The 24,117-nt window shown below is 47.1% G+C and overlaps 1 protein-coding gene across 1 annotated transcript; it reads right to left on the bottom strand.

Moving 5' to 3' along the window:
- Positions 1-3,416: 3,416 nt before the first annotated feature.
- On the bottom strand, positions 3,417-23,753 carry LOC309883710 (serine protease inhibitor Kazal-type 5-like; the record flags this gene model as incomplete). The annotated part of the gene is made up of 9 exons (XM_082771999.1): positions 3,417-3,470; positions 6,529-6,592; positions 10,982-11,063; positions 11,636-11,766; positions 13,802-13,853; positions 13,937-14,064; positions 15,521-15,584; positions 16,080-16,207; positions 23,700-23,753. The coding sequence occupies 8 exons, from the start codon at positions 23,751-23,753 to the stop codon at positions 6,554-6,556; spliced, it is 678 nt and encodes a 225-aa protein (XP_082628125.1). The 3' UTR covers positions 3,417-3,470; positions 6,529-6,553.
- Positions 23,754-24,117: the final 364 nt, after the last annotated feature.

The raw sequence follows: 24,117 nt of genomic DNA, 5'->3' as shown, positions 1-24,117 counted from the left end.
ATTCTGCCAGAGTCAACAGTCCTCAGTATAAAGCCTGAGCAGCATTTGCATATCCCTGCAGGTTATGTAAGTACCTGACACCTTCCATGCAAAAAAAAGCAAGTGGCTCAAGGCCCCTGCAGGGAGCAATTGAGCTCAAAACCCCAGCAACGTTTGGGAGAACTTGAGGAAACGCTGTGTGAGAAGGCAGGAGACTCGTGAACAGCCTAGAGCTGCCAATTTGTAGTGCCAGTCCTGCCAAGCTTCAGGAAATGCTGTGAACCACATGGGGGCCATGCCCATTGGCAGTAAGACACCCTCAATAACGTGCAATTTACAGCAAAATGAAGATGTCCCAGAGTATTAGTACCTTTCCAGGTTCATCGAGAGCTCTTTTGGTCTCATTACAGCATTAGAGGGCAACACCAAGGGTAACCAAGAGCAAAATAAAAGGAGAGAGTAATATATTCATAACACCTCTTGAGGTTTTTGCCTCCTCCCCAGGACCCCCATGGAAATAACACCTGGCATCACTCATGTGGAGTCCCACCTGGAGCTCTGCTGCATATGGTGCTACTGGGGTGCGTAAGTCCTTGGACTGATCTGCAAAGGGAGGCTGAATGACAAGAAGGAGGGCTGCTGAAAGCAAGAAAGAGTTGCCATTGCTACCTCTGGTAGGCTCACTAACAACAGCAAAGGCAGAATTAGCAAGTCACTGCTGTGGGCCTTCTTAGCAGTTTTGTAATCTGATTAATAAACCCTTATTGCCAGCTATGATTCCTGTGAATGATCATTTCTGCTGGTAGCAGGAGAAATTCAGAAGGTGCTCAAGCCCTGGCAGAAGAGGCTAGTAGGGCACCCTCCTCATCAGTTCATTGGTTTTGGAACACAGTTAATGCAGGTTTTATGGGTGATTATTTCAAAATCTGAATGCTTGAAATCACTACAAGTTATAATAGCGCTTTCAAGTGCACTGATTTTCATCTGCAAGAATTTATTTTAAACCTCAAACTGTGTACTGCTTTTAAAAAAATATCACACAGAAGTTCCTGCACATGATTTTAGCTGGAATCAGTGAGCAGACATCATCAGCGAACATTTTTACTGCCTCATATTCAACCTTCTCAAGCTGCATAAATAACATTCAAGGGTTCACCTGTTTCATCAGCTCAAAGACAGACAAATTTTGGACCTCCAGAAACAGCTAAATAGGATGAAACCAGTGACTTTTCCCTGCATAACTATACGTGGTGGGATTTTCCATGTAGAAATAATCAGTGATAATTTATTTCTAAACAATAGTGTTTGCACATGTTAAAAATCAGCATACAAAATATTAACCATTGTTTGTGTCAGAATCTGCTGATAATAAAGTCATAGACTGATAAATGCAATACATGCGGAAGTACTTTATGAGAGTAAAAATCAATTTTCATTAGCTGCATTAAGGAAAAAAAAAAAGAATTGTGATAACTTAATTGAAAAAAAAATCAATATCTGTGAGGAGAGCCAAATTAATTGGCACTGAGTGAAATCTTGCCAAAATCTGAAAGAAAGTTACTCCAGCCTTATCTGCAACAGAGCGTATTTACAGATCAGGTCACAGCTAAAGTGGACTCAAACACTGCGTGTTCACTCAAGGTCTTCTGGAAACGTCCTGCAATAAAGTTTATACAAATAAGAACATATTTGCTTTAAGTAACAGCTATAAAAGTACAGGAAAGGCATGCAAACCACCAATAGGTTTCTGTTAATCCACTATCACATTTTCCTCCTTTGCAAATCCCACCCAATTTTCAGGTGCATGGCGCTAATAGACCCCTAGCTAGCCCCGGGAGCATTTAGCTCAAAGACCCAACTTCATCTCAAAATAGTTTCAGAATATAGATGAACTAGATCTAACTGCAAAACAGCTAAATCTCCAAGTGACATTTTTCTTTCCTTAAATAATTTAAACCGTTCAACAGTCATGGAGCTTCTCTCCCCTCTTCCCCCTCCTGCACTGGCTGAGCCCACGTGCCCTCCGGGACATCAGACAGCGGCACAGGACCTGCTTTGCACAAACAAGCCAAGGCAGAAAGGTGACCCAGAAGCACGTGGTGGCGGTCCACAGGCCACCACGGTGGGCTGCTGAGCTCTCTGCTTGGCCAGCACAGCCTCAGATGTGCCACAGGCCAGATGGACACTGTGGATCCCAGAGACCTTCCCAGCCATGCCCATGATCCAGAAGCCTCATGTCCATCTGACATGACCCATCAGGTGCATCTGCTCCCCAGCGCTTCTCAAAGCCGAAAGGGCTGGAAGAAGGCACTTACTGCAGCAGTTAAACTGCCTGCACACCAGGTTTAGTGTTTTAAAACAGATTTCCCTCTGCAGGCTTCCACATGTAAACCAATTAAAATCTCAAAACAACCCTCTGAGGTAGGTAAGCATCTTTTAATGTCCATTTTACAGGCAAGAGAAAAGGGCCGGGGGGGGGGGGGTGAAGGAATTTATCAAAGGCCTCACATCTCAGAGAACCCAACCCCTGGCCCCTCCTCATGAAACCCAGACCACACTCTTCCTTTCTGGGTCTGACATCTTCGCTTGGCATTTACGGCAGCAGATGCAGCCCTGGGGCCTCCGTGCATGCTTACTGCCCAAGGGACGCCTGGTGACAAGCCGGAGCAGGGACTTGCACATCCCTCCCACGAGGCTCAGTGAAGAAAAGTGACAGGACGCTGTGGAGTTATCTTTATTGTAGAAGCACGCTAAGACACAGCGAGGTGGCAGAGCCCGAGCCGAGCAGCAACCGCAACAGCACGCGTGGGGCCAACTTGGGAAGCCACCGCTGGGTCCCCACAACTCTTCGCCCTCCACCTGAGCAAGGACAGGCCCATTTGCTGCAGAAGGGGACAAAGGTGACTCCAACAGCGCTGGGAACTCCGCAGCTCCCCTGATGCTTGACGTCAACTCTTCCTTTACTTGCCCTAGGGAGACAGGGAGAGGCAGTTTATTACTGCAGCCCCAGAAGGCAAAGGACCTGTAAGGACCACCAGGAAAGCTCCAAGCTGGGATACTCTCAAGGACCCCGTGCCATCCCTGCCTCCTTGTGATGGGGGGACAACAGCAATAAGTTCTGCCAGCATCCTCTCGCCCCTGCAGGGACAGCTAGGGAATGGGCAGAGCCCACCACTGCAGGCACTGGGAAGTCCTCATGAAGTCTGCACACTCCCATGGGCTCAGCCCCCTTGGCAGGGGCTTCCCTTCACCCCTCTGATTCTGCAAAGGACCCACACCTTGCTCCCAGGCTGTGGTGAGGGGGAAAGAGCACATTGCAGAGCCCTTTGCCCCAGCCCTGCCACCTGCCCAGGCAAGGTTTGACACCCAAACCCTTGTGACATGCCACCCCCAGAGGACAGGCTGGCCAAAAGGGAGTAAATTACTGTTTCTCTGTACCTTTGGTCACAGCTGATCCCTGGTATTTGCTGGCAGTCTGAACTCCATTACTTCTGGAAAAAAAAGAGCAAGCAATAAGCTCATCCCCAAGCACAACACCGTTGTTACACTGGCAGAGCATTAGGATCTGCATGACAGCCCCTCCGGCCTGCTCAGAGGCTGCACAATTCAGCTGGGGCAGAGTGTGGCACTGTGGTAGGCAAGTTGGGTCACTGCCAGACTAGAAAACACGACAAATTTCAGCCTGAAGCTAGGTGCTTTCCATACCCACTATCTAGCAGAGAAAGGTCCTGCTTGTTGTTTTTTTTTTCCTCCTTCTTCTGCCTTCTTAAAGAGAGGCATGACAAAAAGAGCACTGTAAATAAATGGAGTAGCCTGTTGAAAACCTGGAATTTGTCTGTTTGTTCTTTAGGAAACAAATTAAAAATGGACATCCCCTTTTTGCCTGGCCTGCTAACTAATATGGGCAGGCTGGTGTCTAGTGCATGGGAGATTTAGGAGAAAGAGGAGAAAGCCTTTGAACAAGAAATTGAATTGCAAGAGAGCATTAAAAGCGAAACATTCTGGAAAGATCTACAATTAATAAACCCACATGACACAGCATAGCAGGACATAGTGGCCAGCTGGTCTGCTAAAAAAATATCTAAGCCCTGGGCTCAGCTACTCTGCACTAAAGCAGAACCAGATCAAAGGAATTTGGTTATGGCACAGACCTTGCATGGAAGGCAGGAGCCCTGATGCCAGACAGCCCCAGGGCTCTCTCTGCAGGAAGGTTTTCCACCACATCAGTGCACACTGTCCAGATGTACCCTTTAATGTTGGATCTCTCTCAAACCACACTGCTCCCATCCCTTCCTACAGCCACCCCTCCCTGATGGCAATCTAGCCAACATCAAGGGAGCGTTGCCAGCAACTCCTGGAAATTCAGCAGGAGCTCTGCTGGCAGGAGTGGCTGCAGGCACTGAGCTGGGAAGAGATCAGGCAGCTTGGACACACATTTTGTCAGGCAACACAGCACCTCCACAGCTAATTTCAAAATAAAACGCAAGGAAAATTGCTACTAAAAATGTAATATTATCTTTTCTGAAGTTTAAAGACAACTTTGGTCCTTTGCATTTTCATTCTGCATATTGCAGCTGTCTAAAACCATTTCTTATGAAGGCACGGCTGGAGCTGGTCTCCAGGTTTTTGTAGCAAGTAGCAAGTACCTGGGTCTTCACGCATTAAAACACATATTACCATGAATTTCAGTGGTGAAGAATAACATTGATCAGGGTATTTTTCATAAGCTTCCAACTGAAAAATAAGGGAAGTCTTTGATGGACACAAGAGGTTTCCTAAGGAAATGAGCTTCCATCAATTTCCAATCTGATTCTTCAAGTGACACAATATACATAAGGAAAGAATAACTCATTGTTCAGAGGGGTGTTTTGGCCTTTTTCAGTGGAAAATCTTATCATTTTCCTTTTAATTGCTTCCAACCCTCCTTGGAATAATTTTAACATAGCTAAAATTGTCTGACTTTCAGTATATGGCGTATTCCTCTAATTGCAAAGACTTGAAAGCTTAGCACAGCTTGGTAAAGCACAAAATGGTAAGGAATCCCAATCCAGACACAGCTCAGAGGGGATCCTCTGTGTTTTTCAGTTGCCATGGTACACCCAGTCCTGGCCATCCCCAGCAATGTGAGCAAAGCCCCTGGCAGGTTTGCGTAGTGCCTCCACTCCCAGTGTACAGGAGCCAACACTGACTTCATCACAATGACGGGCGAGACCCAGAGACCTCCACTACAATCACAGGCAAAATTTTTCTCTGCACTATAGTTTCTTCAGATTTAAATGGTGTTGAGAGCATTATGCTGTTTCACAGAAGAATACAAGCTGGGATGCTTCACTTTTAACATGTTGGGGATCTACAGGCATCCTGGCTCTGAGCAAAGGAGGGTAAAACCCCTGTGATGGCTGTTTTGCATTATAAAGCCCTTTATTCCAAGGGTGATACTGTTTTGCCTACAGAAACATCAATAGCAAATTCATATTAAGAAGCCAAAGTTCACATCCAAAAATTTATACAACTTGTCAGTGTGTCTTGATATTTTGATTCGCTCCAGGTTTAGAGTGGGAACAAATATCAACATTTCCCTAGGGATGAATATTCATTTTCTCAAGAATTCATGCCAACACTAAGATCAGTCCTGCACACCCAGGACACGCAAATCAAGAGACCTTGGCTGTAGAACAAAGCTCTGAGGGCTGTTGAGCTGCTACTGAGAAGTCTTTGAGTCATCTGCTAGGGGGAAAATCACACAAGGTTCAAGACCTTTCCCAAAAGTACGTCACCTCATGAACAATTTTCACTTCCCAACCGTCTTCATGGATTTTATTTGGGAAATGAGGCTTCTATGGTTTATGCAATTCTGGACTTTTTGGTATCACCAAAGTCTCAGGAAAAAAGCCAGATGGTTTCCCAGATGTTGTGTCACTGTCCTACCATATGGTCTAGATAAAAATACGGGGATCATGCCTCAGTTAAATCCAAGTCTGAACCTATCTGAATGCATCTTGAACATGAGCACCCCACTCCCAAGGCTCTGGTGCTTTCACCACAGACACAGTGTGCAGGCTGGGACCCCAGCACACAACCTGGAATGAGGGTGCCACAGCAGGGAGGCATTTTGGGTGGCCATTTTCTCCAGCTCCCAACCACCCACTCCAGCAAGGACAGAAAGAAAGGAAAAAAAAGGAGGAGATAGGGGGCTCTGTTGCCCCTCTGAGCCTAACTCCCTAGCTTGTTGTGCCACATGGCAGAAGTGCATCCCCAGAGCATGGTTTTAATTAAGCCGTTAGTTCAGCTAACCTGTTAGTTCAGTTAACCTGTTAATTAACCTGCCTAGAAGGTCAACATGTGGACTCCTGGCTCTTGCTAGGTGAGCACAGCAGGCCAGGTCGTCACCAATGGCCACAGCTTCTTATTTTTCACTCTGTCTCGACAACCTCTCCACCACAAACATGGATCAGGGCCCCAAAAGCTCACACAGTGCCAGCAGAGGACTTTCACAAGGGAAAATAAAAGACTGATGCTCTCCCAGCCTGACAGTGACACGCTGCTTACCATTTCAGGGACAGGGTTTCGGCATTCACCTCGATAGTTTACTGTGATGTAGACTGACGCTCTCCTGCAATGGGAGGACAAGACACTGCTTATTATTCACTTGCAATGCCACAGCTCTCTGCCATCGGCATGATGGTCCTCTGTGGACTCCTTAATACTTTGATGCTACTTCCAATTTGATGGCATTTATTACTCCCCAAGCAATCTTATGATCGGGTAGAAGGGGAACAGGGGACTCTGGAAAGTTGTGTATCTTAATTAGCTGTCATCAGATTAATCTCAAGCATTTTGATCTATGTTTGCTTAACAGCAAGGCACCAAGGACACACTTGATAGTGAGTCATGATGTATCAAAACAAACACTGTGCTGCAAAAGACACTCGGGAATGGTGGATGGCCCTGTATTACTGAAATCTCTCCGCCTACTCACATGGCAGCTGAACACAAGTCACATTCATTTTTGTATGTTTTCCCATCAGTGCCACAGACGGGTTGTGAGGATTTGTTGCAGAAAATCCTTCCACCCTTTACCCCGTGCAGAATTCGATCACAGTCCAGCTGAAGAGAGAAAGAAATCACATTTGGTGCTGGTTCTCTTGCAAGACCCTCCTTTATGCTACTTAACAGTGCTCACAAGCCAGGCATTGCCCTGAGGCCCCTCTGCCCTGCGGCATATCCATCACACCTTTGGCAAAGCCAGGTTTGCAAAGAGGTAACACCTCCTGTTGGACCAAGCAGCCAAAATCTGGGGGCCAGAGCACCCCTGCCAGGCACAGACCTAGAGCTGCTCGTCTGATCTGCCCTGACACTTTGGTCCAGGGCACATTTACTTCTCTGAGGAACCATGAGAATACAAAAAAATTCTGCTACCTGTCCCTAATCCTTCTTTATTAGGGCTTTCATGCCTGTTTCTTCTGCAAGACAGCAGACACTCATTGCCAAAAATGAAGGAAAATCCTTGATGAAGGAGTCCAGCCGCCTGAGGGTGGTGCAACACTGTGCGACTTGACACCCATGGAATGAGGAGACGCAAGCACGTATGAACAGCTATGACTAAGTGTGCCCTCCTGTTTCTTCTTAAGCATGACAGCAGAAGCATCTAAACACAGTTTTTCCTACAAAGCACACGTGGCACAGCCAGGAAAAACTCAGAGCAGAAAGAACAAGACCTCTCATGCTTAGGTCATTATCCTACAAGCACACCAGCACAGACGTTTGCAGAGTCATGGCAAGTTTCATCAGAGATCCTGCAGCCTGCTCCCTCACACATAGACCCTTTCCCAGCCTTACTGTCCACCTCTGCACCAGGAGCTGAAAAAAAGTCCAAGACAAAGGAGTGACTAACGTGTTCCCATCCCCTTTCTTTCTCCAGGTCCTATACACATGTGTCGCAATGACTGCAAATGGCGCAATCGGAGGAGATCTGCAGCCAGGACAGGGAGGGCATCTCACCTCCTGTCCCTGTGCCATTTGGCACAAAGAGATCATTTATTGCCTCTCTGGAGTCAACAGCACTACAGAGGGGGAAGCACCGTGCAGAAGGAAGGCTTCTTGCTGGGCGGCACAGTGGGTTCGGTGATATCGGGGTGCTGCAGCAACACCCTCTGGTTAAACGTCACTTGCTAATTTCATTAATGTGCTGCTTCCTCCCTCATCTGGGTAATCAACGATGACGTGAAGACAGACAGCGCTGACCTTTGCAATTCCCTGCCAGATGCCTTCCTACGCATCAGACACGGCTGCCTGTGGTGCGACCCACGCGTGTGCCACCACCACCTCGCCGGCAGCCCCACATCACACAGGGACCAGCATCGAGTGCTGCCCCTTCTTCAGCTCTGGGAACTGGAGCTCCCTGTGACAAACCCCACAGATGGCCCTGGAGAGAGGAGAGGGGCAGGTTTGCTCTCTGAATCACCTCTCGTCAGTCAGGCTGATCAGCATCTGCTCCTCCTCTGGAGCTACCAGGAAATACCACTAAGCCCTGAAGCAGACTGGTGTTATTATGCCTGATGCTTCCTCTGGAATGCATTAAAACTGCCATACCAGAATAGAAAAAAAAAAACAGGAGCTGGTTCAGGTGTCTTTTTTCTAATAGCAGTCAGTGACAGAGGGTTCAGAGAGTTAGGGGAGTCCATAATCAGGTCCTTCCAGCCCCACAGAAAAGCATTTCCTATCCTTTCCAAAATGTTATTTAAATTGCTGCATTGACTATAAGTGGCAGGTCATTTTTTTTTAATCACCCTAGCTCTTGGCAACACCCTGTGACAGCAAGATCCACAGGTTAGTCATCCTTTTTATAGTAACTTATTTTCTCTTATTAGTTTCATAATTTCCACTTTAGCTTCATTGAAACTAATGCATTTTCTTTTTGCGGAGACAGGGAGAGCACACACCCCCTTCTTCCTCCCACGTTACTCCATGCAGTCATTACCTATGGCTCTGTGTGCCCTCCTCCAGCGCTCCCTCCCTGTGTCAGCCTTGTCCTTGTCCCCTGGTCAGCCCCAACCCTGCTCAGGGTCTTTGACTCGATATCTTCTCAGCACTCAGGGGGGACACCACCATCACTTCCCTGAGCTCCAGGCCACCACCACCACCCCCATACCTGACATACGCCTATAACAAACCAATTCCAGCAGCAGAACTGGCCTTAGAGGCTCCCAAATGGCCACATCCAGCCTCACACCCCTCCTGTGCCAAGGGACAGCAGCAGGGTACAGACTTTGCCACCCAACTCAAGCCCTTTCGAGCACACAGGTCCCAGCGTGAGGTTTCGGGGTGATGTTGAGAACAGGAGGAGCTGCTGAGAAAGGGAGCTGGGCGTACCGGCTGGTAGGTGTCGGGGCCTCCACGCTGTCCTGTGCGGCCAGGCGCCGGGCTGCAGTCCCTACCGCTCTGGGCTGAGTTTCCTTGCGGGCTGGCAGGGAGAAAGAGCACAGAAGCTGCTCATGGCACAGCCCCTGCAGTGCATTGGGAGCCCAGTGCAGACCCACCCTCCCCACCAGTCCCCACAGAGCTGCTTGTGCCAAGGCAGAGGAGGTCAAGCAGCCCCTGGCCATGTACCAAAACCGTGCCCTGCACTCAGCCCAGCCACATTACCACCCTGGGGGCTTAACTAGATCAATTTAATGTCCATTGCCATTATTCGTCACTTTTTTAACAGGGAGCTTGGCTTGCCATACAGCACAGGCAGTCCCTGCAACAGGACTCCCCCCCCCACCTGTCTGCGTGGAAGTCAGCAGCAGGTCCCCATTACAGAGATTATCCCAGGAGAGCCAGGGAACCAGCTTTCTACAGCAATTGCTGCTACAGAGAGGGCTCTACACCCTGTCTGCCCGCTGACACTGCTGCGCTGGGGGAAACGAAGGGACTGCAGCAGCCAAAACCAAGAAATCTCAGAGCTCCTCAGCAAAAGCATTGAAAAAGCAGCAACTGATCCCTGCTCAAGCCTGGCAGCCCTAAAATCCAGGGGGACTGACCAGTGCCCAGAGAGCATGTGGGGCATCAGGCACTGCCTCCCAGCCAGCAGTTGAGGATGTGCTGGGGCCAAGCAGCAGGGCTGGCTGCCAGGAGGCAGGCTTTGCTGGGCAAGCTGTCTTGAGAGATTTTGAGCACAGCAATCACTGCTTTGTGTACAGGAGCAGCAAGAATGCCTTTAAAAAGGAGCAAGGGTTGCACAAGAAACGTGCCCTGCTCTATGTCTAGCTTCCCCATCACTGATGAGTGCTGTGCTGAGAACCTCAGCTCTCACTTCTCCATCCCAGGTGGTGCTCTTGGGTGCAGCTGAACCGCTCCCACCCTGATTAACCTCCAAACCACCCCTAGGAGAAAGCACACCACACGTGTGGAAGGGGGCAGAAACTGGTGCCAGGATTTGTGGGGCCAGGCTGCCATGCTCACCCTCTGTTCGTGGAGAAGGGCCGTCTGTTGTTCACGCCCTGAGACCCTGAGCCACTGCAGCTCTTCTGCAAAAGGGGCAGGAGCACATTTGTCAACCAGAAACAGAAAAGTCTTTCATATGAGCAGGGATGCAGGAAGTTAAATCAGCTCCTGTCCTGCCCCATCCTCCTCCCAGACCCAGGGAACTGTGGGGCTCTTCCTGAAGAAGCAGCTCTGAAGCTTGCTCCATACAGGGTTTCATTCCCACCAAATGATCTGGCAGAACCATGGAGATCCCAAACCTTCCCTTTATCTCCCATGTAGCATCACGCCACCAGGACAGCAAAAGGGCCTGTTCTGCCAGGTCCAAACCTGGCCACTTTTTGTATGTTCACACACATCCATCCCACTGCAGGGCTTGCAATAGAACCTGCTTCTCCCCCACCATCAGCTGGGTCCAGCATCCTGAGCCCTAGGGTCACCACAGGCTGTCCCTGGCGGTCCCTGGCCACAAGGATCCCTCAGAACCCCCCAGCCCCTTCCCTGAGCTCAGGGGAGGCTTTGAGCTCGGTCTCACCTGGTTTGCACACTCTGCAGTGAGCGGTTTGTTGCGCTGGGCAGTTCCACCAGACTGGCCTCCTCTTTGGGCTTCTTTTTTGCTGAAGAAGAAGATACAAGAAAAGAGGGAGCGCTATGGCAGTGCAAGTGCCACCAGGACCTGGGGCTGCCCCACAAACCCATGTCATGCCATCAGGCACCAGCTCCCCATCCACAGACCCTGTTCCTGGTGGCCCTGCTCCTAATTCCCTCCCCTAAACCTTCTCCCTTCTCCTCACCATTCCCACTGTACGCTACATCCTGGGTCCAGGTGGCTGCTTTCATATCAGGGCTGCTTCTGCATATGCTCTATGGGAGTAGAGAGAGAGCATCTGGAAGGCAAAGTACACGCATGGGAAACTCCTCGGGAGCTACCCGCGGCCGACAGCCCCTGGGGAAGGGGTTGCCCTCTATCAACCCTGCTTCTCTTCTACTCCCCGCTGCTTCTCACCTGCCCTTGGGCCCTTCTCACCAAAAGGGAGGTAGAAAGAGGGGCAATAGCCAAAGCCCTACGGCAAGAGCATCTCTCGGAGGGCAACTGGGATTCAGGACTCCCCCAGGCGTCACCCAGGTGCAGAAGCTGCAGTTTCACAGCACGAGGTTTTCCTCTGCCGTTGCTGGAAGCTATACTCACAACTTCTCTGCACACATGAGACACTTGTTGGTATGCTGCTTGCCAGAGGAATCCCGAACAGGGTCGTTCTCCCGCGTGCAGGACAGCCGTCCTCCAGCCTCGAACTGGGAGCGATACTCACTGCAGTCATCCTGTGGAAGGAGGGCAGCGGTTAGGGCAACCCGTCCTCCCTGCCTTGTTGACCTGATTCTTAGAAACCTGGGGTTTCCTGCCAGGAAAGCACTGAACCATCACAAATGCATCACAGGGAAGGCTGGGTGCGAACGAGAGAAGAGGGTGTGCAGTATCAGCCACTTAGTATATAAACAGAGTGAGTCAGAAAAATGATGGGTGCTTCTGCCTGCACAGCACGTGTCAGGAGTTTTCTACTACAGCCTGACTAATTATTGTGCTCCGTGTTGGGCTATCCAAAGCACGCCAGTGATGTGGCCGATAGGTAACAAAGCCATCCCACTTCTCCCACCATCCTTAGCACACAGCTACAGCTTTTATCCCAGATCTTAGCTTAGATAATTCCATGTACAAAGCAGTACTACCCTCCACCACCAACCACACTCTGGGACAAAAGCACAATGCAAACATCCTTAAAAGTCCCTGAGCTGTGGAAGGCTGTTTGGAGAGAAGATGATTAATTTGTTCCCTGCTGAACGTCACTGCACAGAAACCATGCTAATTTGCCCCCATTATGTAACTTGGAGGGAAGCATTTGGTCCCTCCAATTTCAGCTACTGGAGATCCTGCAACAGCTGATGCCAAATAACAGATATTGAAGATGCATACCTAGATCCCACTTACATCTTACAAATAGTTTTTAACATTTGCTATTTTCTGCTCACTTAGTACACAAGAGGTTTTGGCCAGCTTGCATTAAGGTCCTTAGCAGGTCAGTGCCTCCTCCTTTGCCTAGAAGTCACCAGTTGTCTGTGCCCAGGGAGGATTTCCCCAGCAGCACACCCCAGATCCCTCAGCCTCCCACTCCTCAGCTTTGCTACTGGACTGCCACTGGCAGCCACCAAGCAAAACACTCAGAGCACACAAACCCACACCTTCCTAGTGCCAAACCAGCTGTGGGGAGCAGAGGCCCAACCTGACACCAGGTGAACCAAGCTCCAGGTGACCCCTGGGCCTGCTGTTGCCTCAGAGACTGATCTGCTTTTCCCCTAGCAGCCTCTCTCAAACTCTCTCCCTTTGAGCCAGTATTTCTGGAGCTTTGTTCACAGCCTGACCTCTGCTGCAAAAGCCTTGCTGAGACATAAATTTGCCTTTTTCATGGGTCTGTCGCATCCTTGACCCACTAATAAATGCAGGGCTTTCTTATCCTTTGTCATTTCTAATTGATGAGCAGGAATTCTCGTTAATCACTGCCTGTGTGATCTTGCACTCTGTTATTACATTTTATCTTGTTTCTATTGCTCCAGGCCTCAGCACTATCCAATTAGTCCTGAGTGATCTGCTGATCCTTCTCTGCTGATGCTGCCTCCCAGCTTTGCCATCAGCAAGTTTCACTCACACTTCCATTTTTTTGTGCCAATGTCATTAGGAAAAGCACTAAAACAGGATTATCCCCAAGACTGAGGCTTAAGGGGACCGCACTAGTCCCCAGTATGGCAGAAATCAAAAGGTAAGCATCGATAAGTACCTCTTTTTTTCGTTACTGAATTGCTTTCACCAGGAAAGCATCAGTGCACAACACCACAGTGGCTGCATTATGAGAGCAAAGTTTCCAATGGGGAAAGCTAAAAACTGAGCTACCCTAGAGACTGCACAGGGCTGAGCTCTCCTCCCACAACATAATGATCTTTGGAGCATCTCAGAGCACAGATTTAAAGCTTTTCACCCAGCTTTTCTTTTTAACCTAATTAACACCTTCAGTAGCACTGGCTTCCCCATCCTTTGCCAGATGTCAGGACAGTACAGCACACTTTTTATTCTCATGGGATTTGTCTGTGTCATTAGATCTGTGGGTCAGTGAGATAGACCATAACATTCGAACAGAAACTATTTACTCAGAGGATTAAGAGCATCAACAAGAAACAAGCAGGGAAAGCAAAGTGGATCTCCAAGTGAAATCAGTAGAGACAGAGCAACTGAGTACAGTAATGCTGCCTCTTTATCTTGAATGAAAATCCAAAAGAGTTGTCTATTGACCTAATACTTAAATCTCACCTTATCATTTCTTCCTCTGGTTGTAGTTGCTTTATGCTCATTCTCCCTTTTGCTGAAAGAGAAACAGGATGAGAAAGTGAAGAAATATTGCTCCAGGGAGCCCCAGTAACAGAAACAGTGGTTTTCTCTACTCACAACTTCTCTGCACACATGATGCACTTATTGCTGTGCTGCTTCCCTGAGGAATCCCGGACAGGGTCATTCTCTCTTGTACAAGAAAGTTTCCCTTTCTTGAACAGATCCCGAAACTCCCGGCACTCATCCTGTAGAAGTGCCAGAAACGTGGTTTCACATAGACATGCTAACCGCAATGCATCTCCCACAAATCCACAAAGCATCACGCATCCAATCAATTACATTTCAAACACAACTTGTTTCCTTGAAGCATAAAACTCACTGGCAAACCATAAATTGTTTGCCTGATGCACCATTTCTTAAACTGTAGCATGCAGCATAAAAATCTGTATTCTTAGATGAGCACATTTATCATCTCCATCCAGGGTAGTCTTATTTCTACTTCTAATAGAGAAGACATGCAAGAGCTTGCCTGAAGAACCTAAGTTCTGCTCTATGTATAAAAGCAACAATTTTGTTAGTTTTCCTATTGCTAGCGAGTAAACACGCTACCGAGAATTTTAAAAAGCAGTGGACAGTAGACGGATGAAGCTGCAGGCATTAAAAAAAAAATCCTTGTAGAGCTCACACTTCCAGGCACAAAGGAAAAATAGGGGGACATTTTTACCCTCTACATAGAATGACACTGTATTAATTTAAGCAAAGCACTCTTCCACAACAATATTTTTGTAGCAAAACCTGCTTAAGCATTTCAGCCTGGCCTTTACTTTCTTCTGAGCAGCTTTCCTATGGCTTTTGGGACACACGAATAGGCCTGCAGCACCAGCAGCACACGCTATGTGCAAGTCTTTAGGATCCTTTATGCAGCACTTTTAAGGTTATCTGCCATGTGGTCTGTAACAGTTTTTTCCCCTCACAGTGCATTTGGAGGAGACGGTATTGCAGCTTATCCCAGATCTGCCGATAGGAAAGCCCAGAAAATTACTTGCCAAAAGCCACACTGAATCTGTGGCTGAAAAACGAAATTCAGGGTAGGTCTCTGCCTGACACCCTGGAGCAGTCCTTTTGCCACACACTAGCAAGCCTGATGTTTAAAAAAGATTTCCCTTCAATCAGCTATGTTTTACAAATCATTTCAATTACCTGGACAGACCAGAGCAAGAAAGCTATCCTACTTAACCAGGAGGTATAAAAAATTAAATCCCTGTAACCAACGCTATCTGATGAACACCAACTCTCTCCTACACAGAATGAAAACCCAAGGCTGGAAAAAACAAGTCCCTCTATGTAAAGACATGCTGTCTAGAAAAACAGCTGTGGGTAAAAAAGAAACCATCCAGGTGCATCAACAAGATAAACAAGGCACAATTAGAGCCAGCCTGTCCCACACCCTGCCCTAGTCAGAGCTCACATGCACCACCACTGCTATTAATTATTTGCCAAATGCCAGCAGTGTGCTTTATAAGCAGGAGACATCTTCCTTAGCCTACACTCTACACAGAACATATGCACTGTGTTGGTAACTGCCTGATAGGGACTGCAGGCAAGGAAGCACACAATGAGTGGGTTGGAGACTGACAAGGCCATGCCACGGCATTGCCCCGCTGCTGGTGTCCCACCAGAAGTAGCGATGCTTCACCTCACCTCTCCGGAGCTCACGTCTCTGTTCACTTCTCCACCACTCCCTTTGTTTTTTGAGTCTCTTTCCCTGCAAGAAAGGGAGGTGTGAGCGACAGAGCAGCATGCAGCCCTCAGACGTAAAACCAAAATAAGGGGTGATTAAAGGCCAGCCCTGCCAACCCCACCTCTCCGTTGTGCAACGCAGCGGGATGGCCCAGGACTCGGGGCTCCAGCCCCATGAGACATGCTCAGGGTATTTAGCATCTCCTCATCAGTGGCATTTTGCCATCCTTTCTCTCTGCCTAACACCCAAGTGTTCCATCCCATTCAACATCATCTACAGGAACAAGAAATGAAATCCACGTGTTTTTTTCTCGCCCGTGGGCTTGTTCCTCACAGCCTGTCCCCCCTGCCCTCTGTGCTATCAGCTCCAGAGCACTAACAGGCACACAGGTTTGCTGAAAATCTATGGACAGATCTGCCTGGCCCAGGGCTGCAGCACTCAGATGGAGCCTCCCAGGAGCAGGCACTTCGCTATGGGATGAGAGAAGGCACCCAAAGGGGCCGAGCGGCCGATACTCACAGCAGCCTCTGGCACATCAGGCACTTGTTGAGGTCCCTCTTGCCATCCGGGCCGTTGATGGGCTGCTTGTTGGTGGGGCAGGAAAACTTGCCGCTGCGAAGGAGGGACCAAATTTTCATGCACTCATTCTGAAACGTGCGGAAGAGGGTAGTCAGCGGAGGGTTCCCTCGGAGGCCATCGAGATCCTGAGGACAGTTCATTCACATTTCATTTTTGGGGTGGTCCGTGTTCTCTGGACAACAATGAGCTTTCCACACCAGGGTGGCTACCACACTCCTTGCCCCCATCCCTCACCACAGGCTGTGCCAGGAGCCCCTCTTGTGGCTCCCGAGGCAGAAGAGACAAGAAGAAAGTTCAAAGCCCGCTGCAAGGGCCATTATTCATGAGAAAAGGAATACACATTTAATTTGCATACAGCTGCAAATTGCTACCCACCGCAGGGGAGGACTGTATATTATAAAGTAATTCAAGAGCAGCAAATAAAGCCCTAGAAGTGCCAGCAGGATGTGAAAGCAATGAATTGGCCAGAGCAGAGTGAGGAGAGATTCGGGTGCAAGGGATGAGCCACAGAGAAGTACAATCTTCTCAGGGAGCGGAGCACCAACATTGTCTCATGTGGCATCAGCCAGTTGCCTCTTCTGCTGGGGAACTGGAGATGCAGGTTAGGGAGAATGAACGAAGCATTTAGTTTTGTTTTTTGTCTACTATATTTTCTAAATGGGTCTTTGCTAGGGAGAGACAAGCTTGTTTGATTAAAACATGAATAGAGCTGACTTCTCGGTCATTGAATCAGATCATTTTCTGAATCTCAAAGGACTTTGCTTAATTCTTTTAATTATCAGACTCAGAAAAGGGGGGTTTCTGCTGAATCAGAAGCAAATATCATTAGAAATATAGCTCATGCCATTTCTAACTTCATCCCATAAGACTTCCAGCTCTGAGCAGTTTGGTGCACTATGCTGAACACATATCTGAACACACACTGTCAGCTAGAGCCATTGCTGATTATAAGCATGTTGTCTCTAAACATGGTGAAATTCAATCCCTGTTTTCAGCCCTAGAACAACAGAGTGATCTCTCAGTACAGTTTGTCTGAATGACTTTGCTTAAAGCGTGCATTAAGCAGCGTAGTTGTCAAAACAAAAGAAGAACCAAAATAGAAAAGGTTGGACTCGCCTTAATCGAAGCTTGGCTGGCAACATCTGTGGAGAAAAAAAAAAAAAAACAAACAATGAAACCATACAAAGTCTTTGAAAGGAAATTTTTAAAATCAAAAGCCTTTAATTAAAATACTTGATGCAGTTTCATAATCCACTCAAATACCTCTAAATAAAAACTAATCCAATACATTATTGTACATTGATAGAAAGGACTGGGCATTAGAGACTTTCTGGAAGATTGCTTTTTTTTGCGATTCAAATGCAAAAACAAATCCTTTTTTGTGCCCCCCTTCACTGTGTTACTTTTCAGAGTATTAAAATCCCAATTTCAAGGATTGTTTGATAAGAGTTTCTCTATTATTCTACTCCACTGCCTTGGTAGTGGCATCAACCTTACACAAATACTTTTAGCTTTCTTCATCTTCACATAAAACTGGGACACTAGAGCCAGCCCATAATATCATTGTTTATCCAAACCTTCAAATTCCTTTTCAAGGCCCATTCCATTCGCAGTATTTCTTATAAATTACCAAATTAATGAGTCAGTAGATGAGTCGCTGATATGTTTCTTTCTACTAAGCCATTTAGAGCAAGTATAATATATATTTCATCCTTTTCTCTTGCATCATCTGTGGCATCACAGGGAACCATCAAAAAAATCCTCCATCAGCTCTTTTTCAGTATAAATGGGCAGCAAAGTGAAAGACCATTACATCAAGTCTGAACTCCTGCTGAAGTTTCTCTACTGCAGCCCTATGAAAATGCATTCACTAGCAAGAACTTTGACAAAAAATTCCTATTTTTCTGAATTCACCAAAATATACTTTTGTTCAAAATTAAACATTTTACGTGAAAGTCCAGCCAGGTTGGAAATTTGTATTCTTCCACATAAACAACTGGGGTGATTGGTTTTAGGGTTTGTTTTATTATTTTTAAACTGTTAACCCTACTAAATATATTTCCGTCTATTGGTGGAACTTTACCATTCTCAAGTGCAAAAGAAAAAGCAATTATCAAGAATGTGTTAAATAAAAATCAATCCCATAAGTGGTACAGAAAAAAAGGTCTTCTGTTGCTCCTTTTAAAGAGCAAGGGCTCTCTAATCCTCTATTTCGCTGTCTTTAAGTGCTGTACCAGGCCCAGATTTCAGCACAAAGAACAGAGTTTACTAACCTGAGAAGAAGCAGAAAAATGCCAGAGCAAGGACCACCGAGGCACCTTCTGTTTTCATGGTGAGGGTGGCGACTGTTTGCCTGTGTTGACTCTATTAGTGCATTGCTCAATGAGACCCAAAGAAAGGGCTCAGGTCAGATCACGTATATATAGATGAGCAGATTCTCCGCCTTCGTTATGACATAATCTTCCCAAGAACCATCATTAGCCGCAAAAACCAGTTTGATGACAGTAGCTTTAAATTCTAATCATCCCATTAACACAATTAATTTCCATAAGGATGGGACATATTTGAGTCACTCCCTGCATTTTGTCAAAGTAAGAAAATTATAAATGGATCATTTCATTTTACCCACATGGCCGGGGGAATTCTTACCACCTTCAGGGTGGTTTATAAGACAGAGGTATTTCAGAGCATACCACTAATTGCTTTTCATATCTCAACAAAATAGCTGAAAGGGGTTTATTTTAATTATTTTTTTCAGCAGACAACAGGAAGACAGGGTCACTCAAGACCTCTGCAAGTCCGTTGGCTTTCATTAAAGCACCTAAGTTTGAAGCCAAATAGTAAGCATCCAGGCAAGTTTGAAAAACACCAGGCTTGAAGCAGTGTTGAAAGACTTTGAATTTGTTCCTACAATTCACATAGTGCTGCGTTAACGAGAAAACCTTATAGCAAGATCCTCATTCATCCCTTCCCTGTTTTTCTCCATTATCTTTGGAAGAAAGGGCAGTGTTATTAGTGAAAAACCTTTCCTCAGCCCACCTGGGACCTGGCAGACCATATAGATACTGCTCCTCAAGCAGATCAGTGCTCACAGAGGTGTGACGTTATTGATGCTAAAGGGTTCAGCAAAGTGGCCTCGCTTAAGTCTCTCCCAAAGAAAAGGTGAAATAATGAAGGTGGTTGTTCCAGGGGACAGAGTTTATCAGAAGATGCAAGAAAATAAAATAAGGTTAACGTCAAAGTTTTGGAATATGATTTACACAGGAAGAAGCTGTGCAGCTTGTTCACTGGGAAGAATAGGAGAATTTGGAGAGAAAAGTCATTTGTAAGGTTTGAAGGTTGATAAATGGCAATCCAGCAGACCAGAGCTGCAAGATACTTGAACACAGGCAAGCAGGCAGAGGCCACACCAGAGAGGCAAGTCAGCTCCATCTGAAGAAGGAAGAAAACATTTTCGCATGACGTATGCACTTGGCCAGAGAGGCCAACGCAGCTCAGCTCAAGTATAAACTCTCATAATAAATTGCTGCCACATGTTTCCCAAATCAGAATAGTTGCTACTGTTTACAACTGGAGCCAAAGCCAAACGAGTAGAAAGTCCTAATTTGGTATGTGGTCATCCCTAATGTTGCTTTTCCAGTCAAAAAATTAAGTCATATGCAGGTTCACAGTGGTGAATTTGGAAAATGAAACTGCCCGAGGTCACACAGATGCTTAGTGGTAGATTGGAAGAGCTGTGTGTTGCCCTGAACCATGACATCATTTCTGTACACGTATTTGGGCATGGAATTAGAGGGGAGACCAACAGGAAAAGAAAATAACTAACCTGATATAGCATGTCTCAGTAAATTCTTGGGAGAAACTGGAAAAGAACTATGATGGAAAAAGCCAAAATGTACAGTAATTTAGAACTACATAGAGCTGGAAGCCTTTCTGGAGCACAAAAACAAAAGACATTCTTGGCTACTGAGGTGTCTTCCCATGAGTCAGTCACAGGGTAGTAAGGGAGATGCATTTTTAGATGGGTTTTATTTTAAAGATCGTTTTTTCCACTAAAAGTTCCATTCCCATAAAGTGAAAGAACGCCCTGATTTCAGACAGCTGGCTGACCACCTCATTCCTGAAGGAGGTACTGTGGGTCCTGCACCCGGTCAGACTGGCCAAGTGAGAACAAATTGCAGCCCTGACAACACACCTCAGGTCAAGGAAGAGGGAAGAGACTCAGACCCCAACTCCAGACCAACCCTGTGACTGCTGCATCTCACTCCCATCCTCGCACCCTTGCACCCCATCCACCAGCCAAACCCACACCAATGTGTGGGAGAAGGCCAGAATACCCCAAAAGTCCATCGAGACCAAAGCCAGAGCCACTTTCAGTACTAAATCTCTCCAAAAAAGAGAAAGATTTACTTCTAATTACTACCACATAATTACAATCTCCTGAAAAAAAAAAATAATAAAAACAATCAATGGTATGAAAAGTGACGTGAGGGGATGGGGAGAATCCTACAAAGCCATAGGATTTGAAGGATTTGGTCCTGTGTACTTGACTTACAAGAGGAAACCCAGTCACAATAACGAAGGATGACAGCAAGAGTATTAAACAAACCTTGCCTGACTCACTTGATTGCCTTTATTGATGGATTTACACAATAAAGTCTCCATCCTGCACTGGAATCCAGTCAACCCACTAATTTCTGTGGGATTTTGTATTGCAGGATCTAATCTGCTGTAGAAGAGATGTTCCTGATCTTTTAGCAATGAATTTGGTACAGCACCTTGCTAATCTTGATTTAAAGATAATGCCAAACATCTGAAGAGCGATGTGCCATTGAGGAAAGCAGCTGGAAGCAAGAGATGCTGCAAAGACCCTTTTGTTCTTTTCTCCATTTCAAATTTAGAAGAGAAGTAAAGAGCGTATAAAACGGTGCTAGGTAGGACAGCTCTCACAGAGTCCAATTTCCTACGCACTCTGCTAGAAAAATTGGAGAATGGGATAAAAATAATCATGGAGGAGCAACTGGGAAAATGCAGGGGATGGGGATGGAGAATAATGTGAAATTTAGGCAAACTTGTGAGGCAGAAATCCAACAGGCTGTAAGGAATCCTAGGGACAAAACAGAACAGCAATCAAACTGGGACAGCCCCAGCGTGGGCAGGACACAGGCAGAGACATTTACCTCTTCCTCATTCAGAGCCCATAAAAAGTTCAGGAAAGAGTCCAATAAACAGCCAAATAGTTCACAAACAAATAATTTAAATGCCTTATCCTTTCATCATTTTCCTTCCTTTCATGACATGGCACTATCCCATTTTGTATATGGAATCACCTCCTTTCTGATGAGTTCAGCATCACCTGGGGATGTTTCAGTCCCTGACAGTATAACTGTTCAACTTCTCTGCCTTGGTAGTTCCTCACTGGTCAGATGCCAGCCTCCACCCCAAGCAGCTCCAAGGGCATGCTCCATGTTTGAGAGCATGGAGCAGGAGCAGTGCCCCATTCTCACCCCAGAGCAATGCAGTGTTTTGGCTCAGATCTCTAAAGGCACCACATAAGAACAAAGTGACCCCAACAAGAACAAGCCCACATTTCATCTACTTTGGTATTCTGCCGGGGACTGTCCCCTTTGCAGCGCTAAGTTTGCCTCTTGTTTTCCACAGGAAGCCCCACATCCCTGCGATCAGTTCTGTGACTCCAGCACCGTAACTGTGACTCCCAGTGACAAAAGGGGACTTTGCCCAGTGCCGCTGCTGGGTCCTCAGATCAAACTGAAAAACTAACACACGATTCCATGAGCTGCTAGCCCTGCTCACCTGCAGAGCCTAGGGCTCCTTGCTTTTCCTGCTGAGCACCAGCCGAGCTCACCTTAGCACAGCCTCACTGGTCTCAGGGTGCTCCCTTGGGCAGCTCGTGCTCTGTCACCTCTCCAGGCACCCCCTTCTCACTAGGGCATGCAACCTGTGACACCTGCCCTCTGCTGCTCTCACGTTCCAGGGAAATAAACTCCTTCATGCCCAGCAAGAAATAACATGAGGAGTGAAATAATCCAATGTTTAATAGAGCTACCCATTATTCCCACCAGAGATATTCTTTTCTGTCCTGATTGGCATGCTTTTTACCTCCCTCCCTTCTTCCATTCTCAGAGCAACTCTGTCCACAGCAACACCTGATGCTTGTTTCTCTAAAACTTCTTTTCCAGCCCACCACTACATCTCTCTCAAACCAGCAACCCTCAGGGCTAAACGAGAAGGGACATGGTTGTTTGGCATATTTAGCAAAGGAAATGTAGAGTAGATGGTATTTTGCTTCCCAGAGAAGCAGAGTCCAGAGCTCTCAACGTCAGTAGTGCTATATGAGTTGCACCTCCAGAGTGAGATATTTCAAAACCGAAGGACTTCAAAGGCACTTTCCTATTTTTAATCAGCCTCTCAGCACAAGAGGCCCCTTGCAGCTCCTTTGGGCTCATCTGCAGCTCTCAAATAGAAAATAAAGGGTAGAGCACCATGCTGCCACACTAACATTGCAAGCTAACAGTCTTTTGGGCTGCAGCTATGTGGGTGTTGCGCACAGAGAGAGTCCCCATTCTTTGCATCCTGTTGCCTTGCTTAGTGCCTTGGAAAAGGACTCATCTTTTCTGTCAACAACATCAGTACCATTTCCTCCCCTCCAGGGATACCCGGTTATTCACCCACCCCGTGCTGCAAGAGCCACGAGTCTTACCCATCTCCTCAGCACAATTTGGGAGGCACCTCACCTGCACACATCCCATGCAAGACAAGGTTTATGACAGCAGACAAACCTCTTTAGCTTGCACCCACTTCTATGGCTGAAATCCAGTAGCTGATCAGCCAACAAGCCAGTCAGCCCCAAACTAACGGAGTCTGAGTTTCCAGACTGCAATAGCTATGTGCCTCAGCGCTCCCTTGTTCATACCTGCTGCTGCCACAGCTCTCAGGCAAGCTCTGCCCAGACCTCCAGGGAAGCAAGTCTCAGTCATTCTGAAATCCAAATTACAGCACAGTCACCCAAGATCTATACCACAGTCCTCTTCCTTTGAGTAGGATGAACCTTATGAGTCCAAAATTGAGACCCACCAGCCCGACCCAGTGAAACTTCCTTCAAGTAGCTTCTCATTTCCAACCCTGTTGTTGTGTATGCAATTCAGCCCAGCAGCACACCACCTGGCTGCATTGCTGCAATGGCTGGTTGTGTTAACTCTCAGCATCCTGGAGCACTATTCCCTCTGGAGCGGATCACAAAGGAGAGTGAATTGCTAGAGGCCAGGAGGAGAATGACAGGAATTTCCTGACTCCATCCACCTCTGAGAATTTCGGTTGCAGAGCAAGTCTTGCACATCCTAGAGTGCGCAGAGCTTCAGCAAAATGTTTCAGAAGCACGTCTGGAGCACGGCAGTAAGCTTCACCAACAAAAAACTGTGTGTCAAGTGGACTCACTGCTTCAAAGGGAAAGAATAAGGATGAGCTTAATTTGGACCTGCAGTTGTATAAACCTCTTTGCACAGAGAGCCTCTAACAGCTTTGTCTAAACCCAGCACCTACTGCATCCTCCTCCAGACCCAGGATCTCATCAGTCATGCCCTTCCTTGTCACCATGTCCTTTCCTGCCCAAATCTACCTTTTAGCTCCGATCAACACTAAAATTGCAAAAAGCATCTTTGGTTATGGACTCTTACATGTCATTTGCACAAACTCCAGCGCGGAAAGGTCGTGACACACACCAGGTCCCCGCGTCACGTCTGCAGTACAATCACAGCAACTTCCAGCATTCTGTGCTCGAGCCAGCCTTGCCTTTGCAATCCTTCTTAGGCCATGAGCCACCATGACATGTGGCTGACTCTTCTGGACAGGCCTCTGCCACTGCTGACTTGGCTTGACGATGCTGGGGAGGAGGGGGAAATGAATCAGGAAGTGAGCAACCGTGAGAGGTGTATGTCTGAAAGGCAGGGATGAGGCTAAC

Source organism: Aythya marila (assembly GCF_965140915.1).
Source record: "Aythya marila genome assembly, chromosome: 14".
Taxonomy (NCBI): Eukaryota; Metazoa; Chordata; class Aves; order Anseriformes; family Anatidae; genus Aythya; species Aythya marila.
Note: the sequence above shows the minus strand (reverse complement) of the source record. Positions and strands in the feature narration are given on the sequence as shown.